The 23440-nt window shown below is 44.7% G+C and overlaps 2 protein-coding genes across 2 annotated transcripts in view; both read right to left on the bottom strand.

Annotated features, from left to right (window-relative positions):
• The window catches only part of SETBP1 (SET binding protein 1), a 323214-nt gene that overhangs the window by 197547 nt on the left and 102227 nt on the right, over positions 1-23440 (bottom strand). The window lies entirely within an intron of this gene.
• Positions 21418-22129, bottom strand: LOC123372640 (40S ribosomal protein S8). The gene has a single exon (XM_045020889.1). The coding sequence runs from the start codon at positions 22101-22103 to the stop codon at positions 21477-21479; it is 627 nt and encodes a 208-aa protein (XP_044876824.1). The 5' UTR covers positions 22104-22129; the 3' UTR covers positions 21418-21476.

Raw genomic sequence — 23440 nt, 5'->3', positions numbered from 1 at the left:
GTCATCGTGTGACCTTCAGTTACTTAACCTCTTAGTGGCAATTATTTACCCATTTCATGGTGGGGGAGGGGTAAGGGAGTGAGGAGTAATTAGTATTTGCACTGCGTTTTAAATATGTAACATTCAACATTAGACTCTATACTTTGTTCTCTATATTAGAGCCAGCTGGAAAATGCCAATTGTTTTTCACAGGAGATTGGGGGGGGTGGGCGGGGACGAGAGGGTGAGGAATAAAAAATTTGTTGTGAGGAACATTTAGCATTTCTTGATTTCAGGGTGGAAGAGGGGAAGACCTGAACAATTTCCTTTGTCCAAAAATTGAAAATTTTTACTCAGCCACAACAATCTAAACATTTGTGTGTTTCATTAAACAACAACAACAACAAAAGATTGGTTTTCAGTTTTTATTTTTTTTTTCTTGTAAAAAAGCTGAAGAATTTCAGTAGGAATATTTTTTTTCTTTCCTGATTTTCAGATCCTGACAAAACTCCCATTGACTTCAACAGAGCCAAGGATTTATCCCTAGTCTACTGTAGTTGGTAGGATTCAATCTGGCATTCCTTGCACACCCAGAAAAACCTGCTGAAGTCAACAAATAGTCACATTTTCGGTGTGTAAAGAATACAAAATCATTTTCATATAGATGCTCATTCTGTGGGTCAGATTCTGCTTGCTTCTGCTTATGTAACCTCATGAAACAATACAGATGTAACAGAGAGCAGAATTTGGCACTACATATGTAAGTGTCAATTTCAGCATCCAAAAATGGGATTTGGACATTCGCTGTAGTGCCCACATTTGAAAACTGGACCTTAAATTTTAAGTATATATCTGATTAAAAGCTAGGCATACAGGGGCTGACTTGGGACAGCCCTAAACTTGGTGTGACTATTTACAGCTGTGCAGCGAGTGTCAAGGGAGTGTAAAATGTGTCCCTTCTCATTTAGGAGGTTTTTAACCCCCCTTTTCCCAGGTGCAAAGCAGTGGAGAGTTAGGACCACAGTTTGAGCCCAGAGAGAACCCAATGTAGTGAGCATTTTAATCACCTATTGAAAAGATCTTGAAAATGATTATAGTAACTAAATGACCAGAAAATCTCATGCTATTTTTTGTTAGTATCTTACTCCTCCCCCACATGGGACTTCATACGCAGGCTTGAGAGATAAGACAAACTCATTTGAATGTGGGGTGAAAGGGTTATCAGTTGTATAAAAACAGGAATTCCCAGACTGCTAAGAGGTCTGTCTGGCTTGGGAAAAAGCTCAAGGGAAAACACGGTAAACAAGCTAAGAAGCTATCTGAACCGGTCAGTACTGTTTCAAGCCAGGACTTCACCAGCTTCCCTGGCCTGTCCCTTGGCACCAACTAGCCCTGCTCAGCTTCACTGCTAGAAAAAATTACACAAGGCCCTCTTTCAGAACAATGAGCTGGTGGCAAGCTGACCCAGCACGGCTGGGTCAAGCATAAGGCTCACAATCTGAGAAAGAGCACCTGGAATCTTTCCAGCCATCTGTCTGATGTGATTAAAAACAAAATATGAAATGCTTCAGAAGAGGGAGAAATGGGATAGCAGGTCTGACTTGCATAATATCATGCATTTGTGTAACCAGCCTAAACAGAGCGTGTGAGTCGACCAGATGTTTTTCATTTCCACGTACAGCACTGCACAGCAAATCAAAAACCAACAAGAGCCAAACACAACTGCTGCCTGGCCAACACTGCTGTAACTGGAGCTCGACGAAGGACCCTGTCAATCCCAGTCCCTGGGTTGGCAGGTCGACCTCCTGGCTTGTTAAAAAGGCTGTTTGGTTCTCTAAGCTAAACACCATTGGTACCTAGTTAAACAGAGAGTTGGGGTAAGTCTGCAATGGTCCAATGAGCAGCCAGCAGGAGGAAAGCATTGGAACCAATCTATTCTGGGAAGTAGCCATGAGTAATTCATATTTCTTTAGACAGTCAGTTCACCTCGGCTGCACCAAACAAAACATAACCATGCAAAAGAGGGCCAGGTAAGTCAGTGCAGCCTCTGTACTCCCATTTGCAGATACATCATCAGTAGAGTTTGGAAGAATAAGCATCTAAGCTATTGAAGGAACCATCATTCATAAATATACACTTCGGAACCATTCACTTTTGGTCACTGTTCTTTAGCTAGCTGTATTAGTGCTAGTCTACATACACAAGTTATACTACTTTAACTGCACTAGTATAGTTCTAGTGGGTGGGGGCAGTTATACGTAGGGCCCTACCAAATTCATGGCCCATTTGGATCGATTTCACGGCCAGAGGGTTTTAAAACTGGTCAATTTCTCATTTTCAGCTGTTTACATGTGAAATGTCACGGGGTTGTAACCGTGGGGGTCCCAACCCAAAAGGTACCTAGACGTGGGTCCAATCGCCCCTTTTCTCCCCTCCCCCCGCCCCCGCCCCAGAGCTGGCATGCAAGGGAAGGACAAGCCCTGTCCCTCCTCAACCCAGCAGGGACTTGCAGCTAGGAGTCCCCTGGCTGGCATGCTTCCAGGAGCAGGGGCAGATCAGACCCACCTCCAGAAGTGTTCTCCAGCTGCGGAAACCTCCGGTGCTGGGCAGGAAGCTTCCTGCAGCAAGGGGAGGTACTGATCTCCCCCCGAGAGTGAGAGCGGCCGTGCAGGGGAAGGACAAGTCCTGTCCTGCCCCAGCCCAGTGGCGACTTGCAGCTAGAAGCCCCCTGGCTGGGGCACTCTCAGCAGCAAGGGGGAGATCAGATTTCATGGGGAAGGGCTTATTTCACGGTCCGGGAGACATTTTTCACGGCCGTGACATTGGTAGAGCCCTAGTTATACGGGTATAAATGTGCTACAACTACGATAAATGTTGCTGTAAAGGAGAGGAAATAAGCTCTGCTCCTATAAGCCAACTTTATACCAGTATAAGTGAGTCCACACTAGGGGTTGTACTGGCATACTTATACCCGTGAAAACGAAAATCACACCCCTGACCAACATAGTTATATCAGTACAAAACCTGCATGCAAACTGGGCTTTGGAGAATGTGGCACTTGTGGGAAAAAAATGGCAAATTATCAGCCACAGAAAATGAAGTCCTCAGTTCACCCACACAGCAGGGTCTACTCGGGCATCCCCAGTGGAGGATTCCACATGATACCTCAACTATGATCAATGAGGATTGTTCCTAGTACTGAAACAGCAGCTCAGTTCCCATGGCCCATTTTGAATCTGTGGCCGTTTACATGGCGTTTTGCACAGAGCTAAATAGCAACGCAAGAATCAGGGCCACAGACTTAGAAAGAACAAAAAACCCAAGAACTGATGGCCTTTTTGTTGAGGCTGCCAAGTAGTACCTGTGGTGGTGGCAATTTTGCAGCATAGACCACAAACACCACTAACTAATTTCTTTTAGGCCTCCAAAGAGCCTGCAGGGGGGCGGGGTAGAGGAAACAACTTTCAGTCACTTTTGACCTTGGTTAGATTTGAACCAGTAACCTAGAATTAAACAGAATCTATCACCCATTCCCACCTCTTCTTTTTTTTTTTTTTTTTTTAATATGCAGCATTTACTGACTGTCCAGTATATGGTTTGATTCATTGTCAGTATTAAAGAAATTTGCTACACTGTTTTCAGCTAGATCAAAACATCTTTTTGGCTCCCTAAAGTATCACCACATGGAGCTTCTAGGGCCCTTCTGATGTGTTATGTCAATAGTTTGCCTGGATATCAGGGGTGAAAGGGCGAGTAAAAGGGGCAGCTGCCCTGAGGCCCGGCGATTTAAAAGGCCCCAGGGCTCCTGGCCGCTGCCACCACCACTACCGCGGCAGCAGCCGGAGCCCCGGGCCCTTTCAAATCGCCACTGGAGCCCCGGGCGGCGCGGGCCAGGCAGCGCGGATAGGCTGGCTGGGGGAGGCTAACCCCCAGCACCGCCCCTTCCGCCCGAGGCCCCACCCCTTCCGGGGGCCAGACCCCGTACCGGTCAGTCTTCTGTGTTACTTTCACCCCTGCCGGACATGTTCTTCATCAGATCTTTGATAGGACATGATGCAATGGCATCTTCAGATGTGAGAATCCATCTTTGACATGCTCTACCATGTGTATCCCAGCAGGGTGACGTTATGATGTCATGATGGATTTAATGGGTGTATGAAACAGAAGTCGGTGATGATGAACACTACAAGATTTTAAAGAGTAGTGACTTTTTTCTAAATGCTCAAACAATTTGCCCCTTCTTCGGTTAAATATAACGCTTAGGTGAGCACAGTGAAAGAGTTGTGGATGGCACAGGACTGGAAGGCCTAGAGACAAAAGGCCTCTGTTAGACCCATGCAGGCAAGTACTGTATAGCATGGCCTTGCAAGCTTCCGTGCAGTGTCCTGCCAGCCCTCATCTTGAGCAATCGTAGCAGTGAGGGAGGAATTCTGCCACAAAAAGATGCAAATGTTTCTCATTTGTGGTTGGTTGTTTGAGGTGCGAGGGCAGGAGGAAGTAGACTTTCACCCAGACCGTGCAGCAATGACCATTAACCACAGCCTTGCTTGTATTGGTGACCTCGCTGTGAAAATCGCTGTCTTCTATTGTCTGCCATGCCCAGCCAAATTTGTTTTAAAAACATTACTACTAGAAATAGAACCTCCCAAACCAGACAAAATCCTTTTCAACACCCTCCCTGAACTGACAGGTCAGGCCATTAACCTCTCCCCCCTCTCCAAATCTTTCTTCAAGGCCCACCTCTGCCATGATCATAGAATCATAGATTAGGTTTGGAAGAGACCTCAGGAGGTCATCTAGTCCAACTCCCTGCTCAAAGCAGGACCAACACCAACTAAATCATCCCAGCCAGGGCTTTGTCAAGCCAGGCCTTAAAAACCTCTAAGGATGGAGATTCCACCACCTCCCTAGGTAATCCATTCCAGTGCTTCACCTCCTAGTGAAATAATTTTTCCTAATATCCAACCTAGACCTCCCCCACTGCAACTTGAGACCATTGCTTGTTCTGTCATCTGCCACCACTGAGAACAGCCAAGCTCCATCCTCTTTGGAACCCCCCTTCAGGGAGTTGAAGGCTGCTATCAAATCCCCCCTCACTCTTCTCTTCTGCAGATTAAAGAAGCCCAGTTCTCTCAGCCTCTCCTCCTAACTCATGTGCCCCAGCCCCATGATGGCTGTAAGAAATCAGGGGCAAATGGGGTTAGTTGGCACTTACATTATCTGGCTGGGAATTACAATGGGATTTGGGTCCTTTTCAAAATCCCAGCCTTTATGTACATAAATATTTTATATATTGTTTTGAATTATTCTTTTCCCACCCTTCATATGTTACTTGCCTTCTTTGATTGTAAACTCTTTGGGGCTAAGACTGTGTCTGCATATCTGTACATTCGGCACCTGGCACAAAAGTGGTTTCAGTCCTAATTGAGGTCTTTGGATGCAATCAAAACACAAATATTAAATAAAATATCAGCAACATCTTTAATTATAAAAAGACTCTCCCACCCCAGACACATTATTAGACTGAAGTTATAACCTATTTATTAATGGAGAGTAATTCTATATAAAATCACACCCACCATCCCAACCTTGGAACTAAGGTACAAAGATGCATGAAAACCTTCCAGCCTAGCTTCCTTTCTAGTCTTTGGACTGGAATAGCAACTATATGCTGGAATGGGAAGGCCTGTTCCTGGAGCCATCAATGTCCAACAGCTGAAGATGTGGTGCAGTTCTTGAGACCTCCAGGAGTAATCTTTTCCCATTGGCCAATCATGGCCTAACTGTCTATGTGAATTTTCTTGGGGTAGGTTCTCAATTGCCCAACAGCTGCAGTTTACTTCCTATTTTAAGCTTTGATTTTGCATTTTGCAGCTCAACTGCATTTCATTTGTGCAAAACCTGAATTAATTTGAAAGCCTAATTAGATCTTTTGTTACTAAGCAAAGGTTGTTAGGCTGAAGATAAATGAAATAACTGAATTAGCACACCTGTGCAATCCTACACGAAGGCTAAATGCAGTCAAAATCTGAGGCTTGTCTTTTTTCCTCATCTTTTTAAGCACCTGCACCCCTACATAAAATAATGGTAATCATAATTTCAAAGCTGATCCTCGCTCCTCTCTCAAGTAGAGCTTCTAAATGGTTGGAGTGGTTGACACCAGAAAAAAATTAAACCAACGTTTCTTCTCCAGAGGTGATCAAAATATTATATTACTGCATTTTAAACTGTTCTGTGAAGGCTTTTCTTTCGGTTTCCTCTATTTTTGCAGGTCAAATTTGGCATAATTATGATTTGTTATAACTTTTTTTTTTAAAGTTATAGTCACTGGATGAATAAAATGATGACAACTGGAACAAATGGTCTTTTCCTTGAAAGATGGGTCTCTTCCTCGCAAAATGCTCAGAGATAGAAAAATCCTATATTTAACTGCATTATAGCCATCACTGATTCCCTTATCAAAAATAAACTCAGACTCAAAAGCAACACTTAGAAGCAGAGGACTTTAGGAATATTCAGGCCAAAACAGGGCAGAGCAGGATGAATATAAAACAGATGAAATCCTGTGTGTAGTCAACGTAGCAAAATCAAACTTGAGAAATGGGATATGGCCAAAATCAACTTTCAGTTCATCTGAATTTCAATGAGTTAATCAGTTGGTGGATTTGCTAAAGACTTATCACTTAAGAAACTAGAATGAATCCCATTATTATTCTGCAAAATGAATGTGATGCTATCAAGAATATGATTGGATTTATTTGGGAACTGGTAAGTCCCTGTGACCCATGTGGGTTCCCCATGCACGTAAATCCAAACTCTGGATCTTCCAGGATTTGTTCTGTAGAACTAAAACTGCTGCATAAGCATGTGGCAATAGCAGTGTTGTGCGAGTGGTGGTCCAATCTTGAAACTCTTACTCAGGTAAGGAGTCCCATTGACTCCCTTAGGGCTGCTGGCATGACAATGGTTTATAGGATCAGGCCCCGAGGTAGGAGATTGTTTCTCCCCATCTGACCTCACTTCATCAATGAACTAGCCTCAAGATACTACTGCTGTTTTGTCCTTATACAGCACCTTAGAAATGAAGCTTTCAATGGGTTTACAAACATTGCCTGTGTCATAGGAAATCATTCCAGGTGGATATTCTGAGAAAGTTTAAGGAACTTTCCCAAAGTTACACAGAAAAATGGTACCTTAGCCAGAAAAAGAATCCTGACACCCTGTGATTTATCCAAGATCTTACTTCCAAAGCACTTGATCATGCTTCCTCTTGAGATAACATTCAAACACTTCAAACATGACCCTGTTTGGTTTGCTAAGCCTGCAAATCAAAACACTCTCACGTGATCTTCAATAGCTTCCTGATTCAGGCTGGATTGGAATCATTCTAAAAACAACTATTTTCCAAGTATTTTGTCATGGTAATTCCACTTCCTAGACCATCCGAAAGCATGGAGTGCAGAGGCATGCAAGGATGAGAATAAGCCAATTCATAAAGCATTTAGATCTCTTAACAAAACTTCTGGTTGTGGTGAAGCCAAGTCCAAGTCCAAGTTCAAGTCTGTTCTCACTCTATGGATTGATGGTGAATATGCAAAATGTTCAGCTGCATCGCTTAGTTGTGATTAGAGAGACAAGGTGGGTGAGGTAATATCTTTTATTAGACCAACTTCTGTAGATGAAAGACACCAGCTTTTGAGCTATGCAGAGCTCTTCTTCCGGTTAGTTGTGATTAGTCAGACAAGTCACATGCTATCTTCCTCTTTCGCTTCCTTCCCTGGATAACTCACAAGCACTTTCATATACACATGTATAAAATTCAATCCTCAGGCATGTGACACTGAAATATGCTTAGGGTGACATTCACCCCATGCTATGAGACCTTTGCACCACTAAATCTTATTCCAAGTAGGTTTAAGCAATGCATAGGGCTTGTTCTGGCTCTCTCTGCAAAGGCATTTCACCCTTATAGCAAACATTTGTGTGTGCTTAAGTTCAACTGCTCCAATGTTCACAGAAAGCAAATACAAAGGAGGAACGGGAAGATGGAGGAATAAAGCAATTTCATTTAAAAATATGATTGGATTTTCTCCTGGGTTTATTTTTGCCTAACACCTCTACCTTCATATAACGCTGCCCTCGGGAGCCAAAAAATCTTACCGTTGTTATAGGTGAAACCACGTTATATCGAACTTGCTTTGATCCGCCAGAGCGCTCAGCCCTGCCCCCGCTGGAGCACTGCTTTACCACGGTGTATCTGAATTCATGTTATATCGAGTCGCGTTATATCGGGGTAGAGGTGTATTTGTCCTTCTCTATAAAGTATTTGCTAGTCTAAGTACAGAGGAGAAGCATGGTATCACAGATACCACTATGTAGCTATGCAAATTTAAGAATGTAATGGAGTCTTAACATACGATCATTTGGCATGAGAGTTAGGAAATCATAAACTATATGGCCATAACATTTACTATACAGGATCATTCTACTGAGCTATCCAGTAGTATCCTGACTCCAGCACTGGCCAACAACCAGAAGAAGACAAACAAAATGAATTAGGGAATGTTGTAGATGGTGGCAAAACTTTCTTCCCTATCCCTGACAGGTGAACATCGTATGCCCTGGACCATGAGACTTGCTCACTAATGGGAACTGTCTTTTAAATGATCTCTTTTGACTCAAAAAAATCCTCCAAATACTAGTGTTTTGCTCTTCAGGACCATGTTTTCTTATGCAAAATTGAAATTATTTCAACTACATATCTGTATGGCCTAAGAGAAAGAGCACTCAGTCTTCGGGTTAATTTTGCTGCTCTCTATTGAGCTAACAGTTTTACTAAGGTCTGGTCTAGACTGGGGGTGGAATCGATCTAAGTTACGCAATTTCAGCTATGTGAATAACGTAGCTGAAGTCGACATACTTAGATCGACTTACTGTGGTGTCTTCACCGCGGTGAGTCGACTACTGCCTGCGCCTCTTGCCGAGCTGGAGTACAGGAGGCGACAGGACAGCGCTTGGGGATCGATTGCTGCCCACCAATCTGGCCGGTAGTGAAGACGTACCCTAAGAAACTCTTTGTATTTCCATTGAGACATAGGTGGACTACACAGCAGCACTGTGGTTGCAGTTTTGTCTAATATATCTGGGACCTTAGCTATCACTAAAGCAGCTACATCGTGAGTTATTTTTAAAAATTCAAATAAAAAAGCTTAACCCTCACCCAGTCCTCGGTAAATCCAGAAATTAGCCATGACTTTGAAACTGAGAATGGAGTCAAACCACAACATTTGGCTCCAGATTCTAAATCCCTTAAATTTCAGGTGTGTTTGGAACCAGAGGTGTGGTTCACTCCATTATCACGATAAAGATCATTTGGAAAATTCAGATCGTAATCTGAGTCCAGACTTTGAAGACCTCTCAAAGTCTGGTGGTGTTCAGATCCAGAGTTTTGGTTCAGGGCCCTTGTTTCTTTCAATCCACATTCCCCTGATAGACAGCATCTGACACACAGTCCCTGGGATCTTCACCAGCTCTGTCCTCTTTGGGATGCAAAGGAGAGGGCAAGGAGAGACGGGTTTTCCAAGAGGCTAAATTACTTCTTAACCAAACGATATTTAATCTTTTTTTCTTTTCAAAAATATCATTTCATTTGAATGCAAATTTTAGCAATTTACAAAGGTGCTTCTTGGTCATTGAGGTGGGAGCTAGCACAGGTTCTCCGATAAATCCTAGCATTTGCTATGATTTATTCATAGATTTATAGAGTTTAAGGCCAAGCGGGACCATTAGATCATCTAGTCGACCTCCTGTACAACACAGCCATAAATTTCATCCAGTTATTCCTGTACTGAGCCCACAAAAGGATTTAGGCACCTAACTGCCACTTGAAATGCGTAAATTCCAGAATTGGGCCTCCCTGGGATTCACAAACCCCCCCACTCAGCTGGCGCCAAACGCTGCAAGCACCTGAACTCAGTGCATGTGCACTGCAGTCTCGTTCCAAGTGTCCAGACGCCTGAGCCCCAGAGCAATGTACTAACAGGGGGGGATAGGTGCTCCTCTGCCTGGCTCGCCTGTGGGGCCCGATCCTGTAAGCGGGACCAGAGCTTGCCAACTAGCTCGGGCCCCCATAGGTGAGTGTACACAAAATGACTGGCGAGAAGAGGGCACGAGACGTGCCCTAGCCAGGGCTTCTTGCAAAAACAGCGTAGGCGACTATCCCCAAGAGAAGGTTTGTGGCTGAGAATCCCAAGCAGAAGGAGGTGCCTCCCTCTGCCAGGGCTTAGGTGTCAAACTCCCTGAGGGGGGTAGCACATAGGACACACTCATCTCGTGGGTCCCGTTGGCTAGCCCAGGCACGGAGCTGCCTAGCTTGCTGGGTTGTGTGAATGCCATTCTGAGGCACCTCTCTCTCCCCTTTCATTGCAGAGGGAGCCCAGGTGGAAAACTCAGGCTCTGTGAAACCCAGTGATTATCTAGGTACCTACAAGTTAGAAATGGTGATGCTCAGCGTCACCGTGCCTAAGTTCCTCTGTGAATCTAGCCCTCGGTGTTTGACTAAAGCAAATCTTCCAGAAAGGCCTCCAAGTTCTGATCTGAAGGCATCGAGAGATGGAGAACCTACCACTTCCCTGCGTAATTTGTTCCTATGGTTAATCACCCCCATTGTTTAAAAAAAAAAAAAAAAAAAGAGTGCCCGATTTCTAATTTGAATTTGCCTGGCTTTAAATTCCAGCCATTGGTTTTTGTTATGCCTTTCGCTGCTATAGAATATTAAGATGGATGAAATCTTGCTATTTTCAGAATCTGCGTGCAGCAGAGGGGTCTTGGTAGTGCAGCATAACTTCCTGACCAAACGGGTGCTTGAGACAAACAGGAAAAAGAGACACAACCGTTGTCATATTTTCCTACAGGCCTCCTTTGTCTGGCGAGCTGCAATTATTCCTCACAGCCCTTGATTCTTTCCGTACTCCCCCTCCCTCCTCTCCCAATTCATTCTTCTAGAATTTATCCCACTTCTTTAACTCGGCATGTGTCTGGGCAGATGTCCAAAAAAGCTCCCTTCAACAATGGGGGGGGGGAGAATTCCTCTACTTCAATTGAGTCCCCCTCCTCCGCCTCTCACTTTCCCTCTCTTTCTTGCCCCCTCTTCTCTTTTAACATTCAGAATGATTGATAACACTCCCCTTGCCTCACTGCTGGCTGTTACAGGCCGTTCTGTCAGGCATCGAGGGCTCTGTAGCTCGCCCAGACGATGGTGGGAACCCCCTTTGGTTCTTTTGAATGACTGACTAACTAACTAACTAAATAAAAGGGGGCAGGGCTGAAAAGCCCTTGATTAGGACAAACCCAACAGGTCCAGAGCAAACAAACAAATGAAGGGCGATGTACCTCTGTGCCACTAGCTTCCCTCTGCCTCAGTTTGCCAGTTGTCAGGAACGGAAAACAAAACCAAACGGAAAGCAAAAGGAGGGGGAGTAAAAGGAATAGCTTATTTCTGTTGCCTCTTCTCTTTTTGTGGATCAACGGACGAGGTATTTGCAATATTACCCACTTCTTGTTATTATATCACCAGTCGCACAATAGTGGGGGGATGCTTAAATCTCCAGCTTCAAGAGTTAGAATCTGAGAATTTCAGTCTTCATTTTAAAAAAAAACAGAAAACATTTCCAGCCCCTCTGGCAGTAGAGAAATGCTGGAAAACATGAACCTAAATGCTCAAACACCAGAAGGCAAATAAAAAGAAACAAAATTTTGTTATTTTTAAAAAACTCATGATTTCCTGGGACCTGGCTCAGTAGAAGGCAAGGATGCACATACATGCCAATAAGCTCATCATACCTCTTTCTCAGTGGGTCTATTAAAGAAGTTTCTAACAGTCTGCAAGGTTTTATTATTACTTTTATTATTTGCATTACAAGTATCATCTAGCGGACCCAGCTGGGATTGAGAGTCCATTGTACGCACTCATGATAAGAGAAAGCGGAGCCCAAGAGAGTCTACAGAAAACCAACAAAGGATGGGGGGAAACGAAGAATTATTATCTCCATTTTACAGATGAATAATTGAGACACAGAGAAGTTAAGTGATTTACCCAAGGCCACACAGGAACTATGTAGCAGAGCAAGGACTTTAAGTCAGCTATCCTGAGTCCCAGTCCAATGTCTTAGCCACAACCACATTCTTTCTGGTTTACCAACTAGTATTCTCAATTATAGGTATAGGAAATACCACTCAAACTTTCAAACCCATAGAAATATATAAGCCTGGACTACACTAAAAAGTTAAGTTGACCCATCTACATCTCTCAGGCATGTGAAAAATCCACACCCCCGAGCAACGTAGTTAAGCCAACCTAACCCCCGGTGTAGACAACACTAGGTCAACAGAAGAATTCTTCTGTAAACCTAGCTAAAAGAAACACATCAATGAAATTTTTTAAAAGGAGCTACACTGAAACCTTACTGCAATGCGAACGAAAATCAGCAAGCTGATTTTTTTAGATTGAGGCACAAGCCCAGGAATGTCACTGGTACCTGGGAAAACTGCATGTTGAATATTATTCCTTGTTAGCTCATTAAGCCCTTAGAGGCCTTGCAGTAACTAATCTCCCACTCTAGGATCTAAAGGATACTTGATGTTTTTGTGTAGGTAGCAATCTATTCTACTGCAAGAGGCTGGCTACCTCATAAGGAGCTGGGGAAAATAAATCCTCATTTGTTTATATGCCTTACATTAAAATGAGTGTAAATACTGTTGGAGAATTCAGTTCTATTTCCACATGCATGTACCAATCAAGGTCTCCTAATGTAAAGCTGGAAATCACTATAGGTTGAATATCTGAAATTAATATCCATTCCCACCACTCCACCGCTCTCCTGACAACCAGCTAACACATACCATGAAAGAAACCCAGGCTGATTTTTCTAACAACTCAAAGTGCTTGTTTCTCTTATTCCAAGCTTTGATGGGCAGGTGCCCGTGTCATTATCACAAAACCCACCACCATTGTTGTTACTCATTCATAGCTAATTGATCATTTGGGCCTGATCCTGCTAGATTTCACTGGGTTGGTGAAGTCATCTTTCAGGTGAGAGATACAACCAAAGTGAACTTCCTACGGATCTATTTGCAGGCGCTGATGTTCTGAGTACATTCCAGCTGGACTAATTACCTCCAACCCATCTACAATACACACACACGCACACCTTTAGTTTAATCTGGATATGGTATCTTTTACTTCCTGTCCTAAAAATGTTGCGGGGCATTGCTGTGAGCTGCCAGTCAATTGCGGTGTTTCTGCCCAGTTGCAGCTCCAGCAATGCGGTGGCTGAATGATCCAGGACCCTTGGGATGAGAGGCAAGATAGCTTTAATATTGTATCAGCACTGGCATCACGGCCGATTAAAAGAGACTGGTGCATTCACTGTACCTGGATCTTCCCCCCCCCCCCCAAGAATCCTGGCGGAAGCAGCTCTCAACCCTGCAGCTACAGCACAGCGCAGATCTACTAGAGGCCAGTGTGTACTTGCTGTACCGTTTGAGCGGGCACATACTCAGCAAGGAGGGATTTCAGCTCCCAACTGAGCGTCAATGTGAGGAATATGTCCCTGCTGCGACGGGAGTGGAGGACTCCTAAGTAGCGGCTCTGCACCTTGTACTGAGAGAGAGAGAGAGAGAATCTCCATGAGCTGTCAGTGGTACCAGTGCTCATACAGTATCCTCTTTCCAGGCCTCCAGTCAGTCTCGAGCGTGAAGCCATTACAAGCAATTGCAACCCACATATTTGGAAGTAATGTGGTTTCCAGTTTCCACAGATGTCTCTATTTTACTCTATCACTGTCTATTTAAGTACCTAGCAAAGTGCTCTTGTACATGCATTGACAGAAACACTGCTTCAGAAACCTGGTCAGGCAACCCCCACATTACGGATCGGCCAATTGACCTCTCTCTCAAATATCCTCCGCCAGATTTTACCACTTGAAAGTCATGTGGCTGGAACCATGGTGTTTGGATACAAACTCTCCCAAAGTTTAGGGGCTGGTAAGATCCAAAGTTTCTGTTTAGTTGGGCACAGTGGTAAACCCCAGAAGCAAAAAGAGCATCTAATCTAGATCCAAATGCAAACTTTGAAAAGGGATTTAGACATGTCTCTCCTACAGAAGGTGAACTGCTCTATCCCAGGGGCGTATAAGGCAGTCAACCACTAAAAAGTTCAGTGGTGCTGATGCTGCTGTCTGCAGCTTGGAAAAGAGACGACTGAGGGGGAATATGATAGAGGTCTATAAAATCATGACTGATGTGGAGAAAGTAAATAAGGAAGTGCTATTTACTCCTTCTCATAACACAAGAACTAGGGGTCACCATATGAAATGAATAGGCAGCAGGCGTAAAACAAATAAAAGTAAGTATTTCTTCACACAACGCACAGTCAACCTGAGGAACTCCTTGCCAGAGGATGTTGTGAAGGCCAAGACTGTAACAGGATTCAAAAAAGAACTAGATAAGCTCATGGAGGATAGGACCATCAATGGCTATTAGCCAGGATGGGCAGGAATGGTGTCCTTAGCCTCTGTTTGCCAGAAGCTGGGAATGGGCGACAGAGGATGGATCACTTGACGATTACCTGTTCTGTTCATTCCCTCTGAAGCACCTGGCATTGGCCACTGTTGGCAGACATGATACTGGGCTAGATGGACCTTTGATCTGACCCAGTGTGGCCATTCTTATATTTCTTCCAAACTTTTCATCTCTGTCCCTTTGGGATCAGGATTTAAGTGAATCATTGTTTGAAGGCAAGTTCAGAAACTATTTATGGGTGGGGCTAAAAAGTGAATAAGTGTTTAAGGGAGTGGTCTGTGTACAAAGGCAGAGATGTGACGGGGCCTGATTCTCCTTTCACTTACTCCAGTGCAAATTCACTGTTCTTATCCCTGATTTTCACCTCTGAATGCACTTTCTATCATCACAACCAGCCGTGGACTCTTTTGTTTTCCTGAGGGCCCCTCTGCCAGAGTCTATTGTAGGCCCCAGCTACATAGAGCCTGAAGATTTTAAAGCTCTTCACAAACATTAATAAATTAACTCTCACCCTGCCAATGTTAGCTACTGACATTCTTATATCTCTTTGACATACCGGGGGGGGGGGGGGGGATAACACACAGAAGTTACCCATGACTTGCTCAAGATGCCACAGTGAAACACCAATAGCTAAGGAGAGAACTGGTGATCTTGACTCCCAGTCCCCTGCTGTATTTAATTGTTCAATATTTGTATATGGCACCAGAGCTGTAAACCAAATACAACACAGGAGAATCCCTCCCAGAAGTGCTTACATTTTAAAGGGAACAGAACAAGGCAGGACAATGGGGAAGATAAGAGGCCTGGGAGATGAAGGAAGCAATGAACAGAGAAAGCCAATTGTTAATATTTGTAATATGGTAACACTCAGAGGCCCAACCAAGATTGGGCCCTAATCATGGTCGGCACTGTATGAACAAACAGAGAGAGACAGTCCTTGCCCTGATAATCTTAGGGTACGTCTATACTTACCGCCCGGGTCGGCGGCAAGCATTCGACTTCTCGGAGTTCGATATAGCGTGTCTAATCTAGACGTGATATATCGAACTCCGACCGCGCTCCCGTCGACTCCGGAACTCCACCACCACGAACAGCGGTGGCGGAGTCGACGGGGGAGCCGCGGACTTCGATCCTGCGGCGTCTGGACGGATGAGTACTTCGAACTAAGGTAGTTCGAGTTCAGCTACACTATTTGCGTAGCTGAACTTGCGTACCTTAGTTCGACCCCCTCCCTTAGTGTAGGCCAGGCCTTACAGTCTAAATGCCCAAAACAGACACAGGGTCAGAGAAAAAGCAGAGGCACAGAAAGATGAAGTGACTTACCCAAGGTCACATGAGAGTTTAGTGGCAGAGCCAAGACTAGCACCCAGGTCAACTAACTGGCAACCCAGACCCCTATTCACTAGACCATGGCTTTGGTTGCTTAGGAAGTACAGAACATGACACATTTTTTTAAACTGGTTTAAAGGGCCTTAGCAGACTGCTCACTGAGGGGCTGTTGCAAAAGGCGGGTGTAGAGACGGGATATGAAGGAAAAGAGAGAGGATGTGGCTAAAGATTAAACATCGCTGCTTTCCCCTATTCAAGACCAGTTTTTAAATGGTTGTTTATGACCAAAGTCACCCAGGGCCAGTTTCCCACTGGCTCAGAGTGCACCGAACGATCCTGATTGTCCCAACCCAATGTCGGAATTTAACCCAAGGGGCAAAATTATCATTTGACCTATGAGAGAGCAGGACCCGAAGATCATCAATTCCCTTAAATTGGTGTCTGCGTCATTCATTTAATGCATTCTCGTCAGTGTGAAATAAGACTTACAGTATGACAGGTCAAAGTGAAAAGGGGAGGGTGGCAGAAAAAAGTGACAGGCTGCTGGAAAGGCCATTAAAAAAAAGAGAGAGAGAGAGGAAGAGCTTTTCAGTGAGAGGACTGAAGAAAGAAAGAAAGAGGGAGGAGTAACTTTATAACCTCCTGCAGCCTTCTCATCCCACGGTATTGCCTTTCAGTGTGTACCCAGGAACAGGCTGCCAAGCGGTTGTAAAAACACCATTTATTATCTGTGCTGAACAAGGAGTCTTTTGCAGGGAATCTTGCACCAACGTCTTATGTTTCCAGACACTTTCTATTCGCTGCACTGTCAAAATGGAACATGTGCAGGACTCCTGGGCCTGCAATGACTTTATGTTCAAATATTCTAATAAAGCAGGATGGTGCCTGGTCTACTGAAAGGTGGGCCTGCCACTACCACTAAGCATGTCTGACCAAGTTACCCACTCACCCCCCCCTACACACCCCACCCAATCTCTTGCTCCTCATCCCCTCCCCCCAGCCCCCACCAGCTGCTGTCCCCTTCTCTCTGCAGAGCCAGGAGAATATGGCCAGGCCCCTTTGCTTCCTTGAGCTGTTGCTGCCTGGCTGCATGTGCACCTGCTCACTGACTCCAACAATGGCTTTGCCCTAACTGCCCCATTAGCGATGCACACAGGTTTCGAAGCAGATGATGCTTTCAGATGTAAAGTGTATTATCACAGCTTTCTCTCATCCCGCAGCCCCTATTCTCTCAGCCCCAGTGTCTTTGGTAGCAGTCCTTCCAACAGAAAGATTTGTTTGTTGTTCACCCAGTTTATCTCACTGCTGCTCAGTCTCTGATTGTCCTTCTGATTTGTTTTCTTAATTCTCTGCGCTGAGATCCCGTCTTCTCCCACGATCGACTTAAGCTTTCTGCTCTGGTCTATACTGCCTGACAGCAATAACTGGGGCAAGGGAAACGATTTGCTTACCAACCAGTGGAAGAAACTCTTTGAGACTACAATACCAATCAGCTCTGTTAAGCTGACACAATAATCAACTAGGAGACCTGTTGTGGGTACATCAGCTCCACCACCAAACGCAGAGGAAGTCAGAAGGAATTTCTAGCCCATGATCTAGCAACTCTGAAAACCAAAAAGCATTAAATAATAAAAAAAAAAATAGTTTCACTTGCAAAGATCCTTTTCGGTTAACAATCTCAAGGCATCTTTACAAACGATTTTAGCCTCATCCCCTCAGTGAGGGGAGGGAGTTTCACCCTTGGGATCTGGAAAAAAAAACCAAGCTCACCAGGGTAATTTCTGAAGTCCCCATGGAATAAAGCCCGTTGGGGCCAATCTTGTTGGCACTGAGTGCCTTCTGAGGAGCCCCAGGAGTCCCCAGCGCTCACGAAAGCCAGTGGGAATTGAGAATGCTTGGCATTCTTAGCTCTCCCGTCATTTGTGAGGTGCCTCGTGCAGTTCTGCTTCTCTAAGCCACCTGAGCTGCGGGGTGGATTAAGCTAAGTGAACTGCCAACTTGGATCTGAGGTGAAGGGAGAGGGGTAAAACCCTCCTTGCAATCCCTGTTTACACGGTAATGAATACCTCTTAGCCATATCTATTGTAGTAAGTATTACATTATCGAGCAGGACCTAGGCATTCAAGTGTGACTAAGTATCCAGCCTCCTGCTAGAGGAGATGGGTAAAATTTATAGCCTGTCTTCCCCAGGCCAGAACACAGGCCCCCAAGGGCCTTTAGAGAAAAAGGAAGCTTCCCTCCCCTCCCCCCCGCATCCAGCCAGAGGCAAGGGGACCAATTTATTATCTGGCCTGATAAACAGCCAAGAATCTCTGGACAGAACAAAGCCGAACGCAGCCTCTTGAGCAACATCTCAGCCACACACAAAGTATATGACCAGAGATTGAGTCCTGGAGAAACAGTGGGCTGGGGGAGGTGGGGGAGAGGGAGAGGAGGCAGCAGAGTAGAAGGGGGTTGGAGCAGGCAGGGGTAACAGAGAGGGACATTCCATCCACATTCCAGCTCAGCAATCCTGACTTCTTTTCTTCAGCGGCATCCGCACTCATGTCAGCTTATTACTGATTCACCGCCACCCTTCCAGTCTGGGAGCAAAAGGGTCTGAGCCTCACAGTCTCACCCGCACCATCACCCACACATATTTTCCAAACACCGGTTCATAATTCACCCTTGAGCCACGGCTTTGCTGCTCACTGAACGCTGAGAACACTTGAGAAACCCCAGGGGAGTTACCTGCAGTCCTAATTCTATTCACAATAATAGGGGCTTTCATGGAAACTTTTTATCCAGAGATCACAACTCACTTTACAAATGCAAATTAATCCTCATCAGCAACCACTAGGAGTTTGGTAGATATTATTATCTGGATGGACAAACTAAGGCACAGACAAGTTAGATGACTTTCCTAAGGTCATCCAGTGCATCAGTGGCAGAGTCAGAAATAGAGCCCAGGAGTCCTGACTTCCACCCTGCTGTTCAGCTGCCAGGTGGAGAAAACAGATCAATGAATCAAACTGTTCTGCAAAAGCATCAACATCTGGAAAACAACAATGGTGTGGGATGCAATGGAAAAGACTTTAATTTCTGTTATTGTTTTACTTGTAAATGACCTGCTATAAAATCATAGAATCATAGAAGACTAGGGTTGGAAGAGACCTCAGGAGGTCATCTAGTACAACCCCCTGCTTGCATGCGCAAGAAGGAATTCCTACCAGGTGCATTAAACATTAGACTGGAGTGCTCCTTGGGAAATATGGCAGAGGGAACAATTCTGCACCAGAAAAGGGTGGAAGAGATGACCTAATGCCCTTCCCCCTCTCTTTACAAGGATGCATCTTACAGTTTTGAGAATAGTCAACAGGATCTGGGTTGAAACACTCCTGTGACTTTGAACTTGACCAATAGGGTTGCTGCTTAATTTATTTGCATTAGTGGCAACTTAGATTTGTTGTTGTCGGAAGGACACTGCCTTTCCTAGCACTTTCTTTTTTGCTATTGTATCCTAAATGTCCTCTTTCCCGCCCTTTTTCACTATTTGTAAATGAAGCACAAACTCTGATTTTTATCAATTTATTCAATACCTGGAAAGTTTGTATATATCCATCTCAGCTGACAGCTTGTTTGCAAACTATCTGCTCTGACTCTGACTTGGACTATTTCTTCTTCAGTATCTGTTGTATGTGACTGGACACCCAGAACTGTCTTCTTTTTTCCTTATTCTCTGGAATCCTTATGAATGAGGCAAGAACATACTCCGACATTTACTCTTGCCTGCAGATGAATACAGGAGTTCACTCAAAGAACAGCCATTTCTTAATATTCATGTGAACAAAAACCCATCCACAAAGTTTCCAAGGAGCAGAGACTCATGGCTGAACTGAAATTCAGAATTCACAAAAATGTCCGAAAATATTTCCTCCCACCGCCACCCCCACCATTTGCCCTGTTCTATTAGGGGATGGAGACTGGGAACTGTTCCCAGAAGCCAAAACAAAATAAACAGACCAAAACAAATGACCTGGGACAGTTTGAGCACAGTTTAACTAGTCTGAGGGAACACTTGCTGTTCCCTTAAAGAATTAAATCCCGAGGGACACAAGTCCTTTCAGCTGTAATTTCTCAGCTTGAGCTCCACTGAGTGAAGGGCAGGGGGAACAGTCAAATGAATAAGACCTAGATAGCCAAAGAATGTGACAAGACACAATTAAGTGTACCACCGTGAACACTGAACAAAACCACAACAACATCTTAATAGGGATGATTTAAGTGCCTCCTGCAACTGGAATGGCAGGATATTGCCTGCCCAATCACCTGCCTAACTAAGTGTCCAGCTGTGCGTGCAAAATATCAGACTTTCAAACAATTCAGAGTAACTGACAGCTAATCAACATGCGGCTGGTTATTAACATACACCAGGCTGTATGACCTTTACTAGGTGTGCCCTTGTTGGCACGTGTTAAACAGCTCTGAAAAGAACCTTTCCCCCTTTGCTCAAAACGACGTCATTTGTAGCCCAAAAATGTGGAATAAGAAGATGCATGCATCATACATGTGAACAACAAAAAGTCATCTGATTTACATATTGAACATACAATGCATATGAAGTAATATGAAAGTGCTCCCCACTCACAGATAGCACCACACATTTGATATCTGATAGGTAATACGACAATACTATCATATCTATAACACCTGTGCCCTTTCCCTTCATGGGCAACATCACAAGGAGGAACTGTCAAGAGCCTGTATTTACTGATGATGTGACTCTGGATACAGCATGTGCGGCTGGATATGAACATTGTGGCTGGCTCCTCTTTCTATAATGGGCCAGACCAAAGCCAGAGGTCTAAACAACTACAAATCTGGAGAAAGTACAGAGTGAGATTGAACTAAAACGTTGAGCTTGGGCCCATCTCAGGTAAGGTTTAATGTATAATTGAAGATTCATCAACATAGTATCTGTTCATCAGTTATGCCACCAGTTTCAAAAGTGGCCTCTGATTTCAGGTGGAACACACACCTAGGACACCTTAAGATGCATCATTTTGGCTACCTACCATTTGAAATGCCTCATATGAATGACCGCTGCTCACTCAAAGGGAGGACTGAATCATCAGAACAGTGTCTCTTCCTTCGTCTGCAGGAATGGAATTTGGGCTCTGTAACCGGGTCCTCTGCTCGCCCCTTTTCCTGAGGCTCTCTGCTGCCTCAATAAAGCACAGAGAGGCTTCTCTTGCTGCAGCACCCGTGGCTTTATTTACACAAGTTCCCCCCACCAGTGATACTATTTACAGAGTTTGCAGGCCTGACGATCTCCTCTCCTACATGGAGTCAGCCTGGAGACTGACCTTCTCCTGGCCATCCTCTGTCTTCTGGCTGCCAGCCAGGCCCAGGCCCCCAGGTGCAGCCAGTTCTAAAGGCCACACACCAGACATCTCCCCAGCCCCAATCTATTTCCCCAATCAGGGCTGGCTGAGCAGGAGCTAATTAGGTGACTTTGCACCAGCACCCAGCTACAGGATCCTTTGCAGGTTTTTTTTTTAACAAGACTCAGGGGGTTTTATTCGGTCTTTTAGTTGTGTATCGTACATTCATTTGCCTTTCCTGGCCCTGATCTTCCTCAGGTAGAATTCTAGTTCCTTGCCTTCCAGAATATAGCCGTCTGCTCGGCCACACTGTCCAGGTCTGGAGGCGATGCAAGCAAGCAGCTTTCCCTGCTGGAATTGTTCCTCCAGGAGGCCGCTGATCTTGGCGTTCTTCTTCCGCTCATCATATTTCTTCTGGATCTTCTTTGAACGCTTTTTGTTTAAGATTTCCTCCTCTTCAGGAGTCAGTTTAGCACCCTTCTTGCGTCCGAGAGGCAAGGCATAGTGGGCTTCATACCACTGTCGGTATGGGGTACTGTCAACGAGAACGATGCAGTTCTTCACCAGGGTCTTTGTCCGCACCAGCTCATTGTTGGAAGCATTGTAGACCACATCAATGATTCTGGTCTTGCGGGTGCAGCACTCAGAGCCCCAAGAGAAGTTGCCAACATCCAAGCGCAGAGCACGATATTTCTTGTTACCACCACGAACCCTCACTGTGTGAATTCGGCGTGGGCCAATCTTGGTGTTGGCGGGAGGTCGCCCCAACTCATACTTCCTCTTCTTGTGGTAGGGCTTCCTTTTGCCCCCAGTCTTGCGACGCTTGTGCCAGTTGTCCCTAGAGATACCCATCCCGAGCGGCGCCGGATCCTTTGCAGTTGCTAGGCATCCCTTAGAGAGCTCCCATGGAGGTACTCAGCCAGGTCAGTTAAAAGGACCACAGCCTCAGGTGACGTGGCTGCAGGCCACACATGCATTTCTGAGGAAAATGGCTGCAACATTCTAAATTTTGGAACATGCTCTGGATTGCATGGGACAACAAAGACAACACAGTTTACTCAGAAGGAGCCACGCACCTCAGAACACCCTATCCCACTTTATCCCCCTTGAAATTCAGAGCTATACATTTTCAGAATCAGACTGGTGGAAGATCATACACGCTCTCTTCCATTTCAGCTAATGGAGTGACAGAAAAGCCTCCAGTTCCTACCGGAGGGCATTCAGCTTAGAAAACATTAACGTGTAAAAATGTCTGTAGGCCAGAATAACTGAGTGCCAATATACATTTTTAATTTGAATAATATGCAGCATTTACCATAATTAGACAGCACATTACCACGATTAAGCCAGCACTCGGGATCAGAGTGGCAAGGAACATGACTCAATTCTAATGTCCGTATCGCTAAGAGATGTTTGTTGTTCTTGCCCATCAAGCGACTTTGTGCCCTGCCCTTTTGCTGCCAGAGTTTGAATTTGTCACTAGGGGAGGGGGGGAAGGGAATTTTCTTCAACAAGCAAACAAATCCATTAACGTGTTAAAAGGTTTGGAGTATACATGTAATAAACATTAAATACGCTAGTAAAGTAGCACTGTAAGGGGGACATAGTTACACTAGATAACAAGATGTTCACATCATACTACGCTAGGGCACTCTGCGTGCCTTTCATTAATATCTTAACTTGCTTCCATTTATCATCAGAGCTAAGGAGTGGGAGTCAGGAGAAATGGTTTGTATTTGTAGCCATTACACTGGCGTGGGACTTTGGACAAGTCTCTTTATCTCTCCAGCCCTCACCTTGTTTATCTGTAAAATGGTCACAATCATACTGGCATTTATAAATTGAAAATTGCCTTACTGGGTATATATTCCATTACTCACTTCTTGGGTGAAATCCTGGCCAATGGGAGATCTGCCATTGGTTTCAATGAGGACAGGATTTCACTCACTGTTTCTGCAAGCATTCCTGTCAGGAAACCCTTTGGCCGGGACATTGGTGAAAAGTGAGCACACAGGAAATCCTAACACAGCCACAGAGAATTCATTTGAAAATGGGAACATGGAAAAGGGGGCATTTTTTGCAGTATATTTTTTATAAAGGCAGTGCCTTGGCTAAGTCAATTGTTTGAACATCATTAAAAGAACATAATTAAGTAGGAAATAATAAAATCAGATGCAAAATCCCTTTGT

The sequence above is a fragment of the Mauremys mutica genome, chromosome 6 (genome assembly GCF_020497125.1).
Source record: "Mauremys mutica isolate MM-2020 ecotype Southern chromosome 6, ASM2049712v1, whole genome shotgun sequence".
Classification (NCBI taxonomy): Eukaryota; Metazoa; Chordata; order Testudines; family Geoemydidae; genus Mauremys; species Mauremys mutica.
This window is presented reverse-complemented; position numbering and strand designations above follow the sequence as displayed.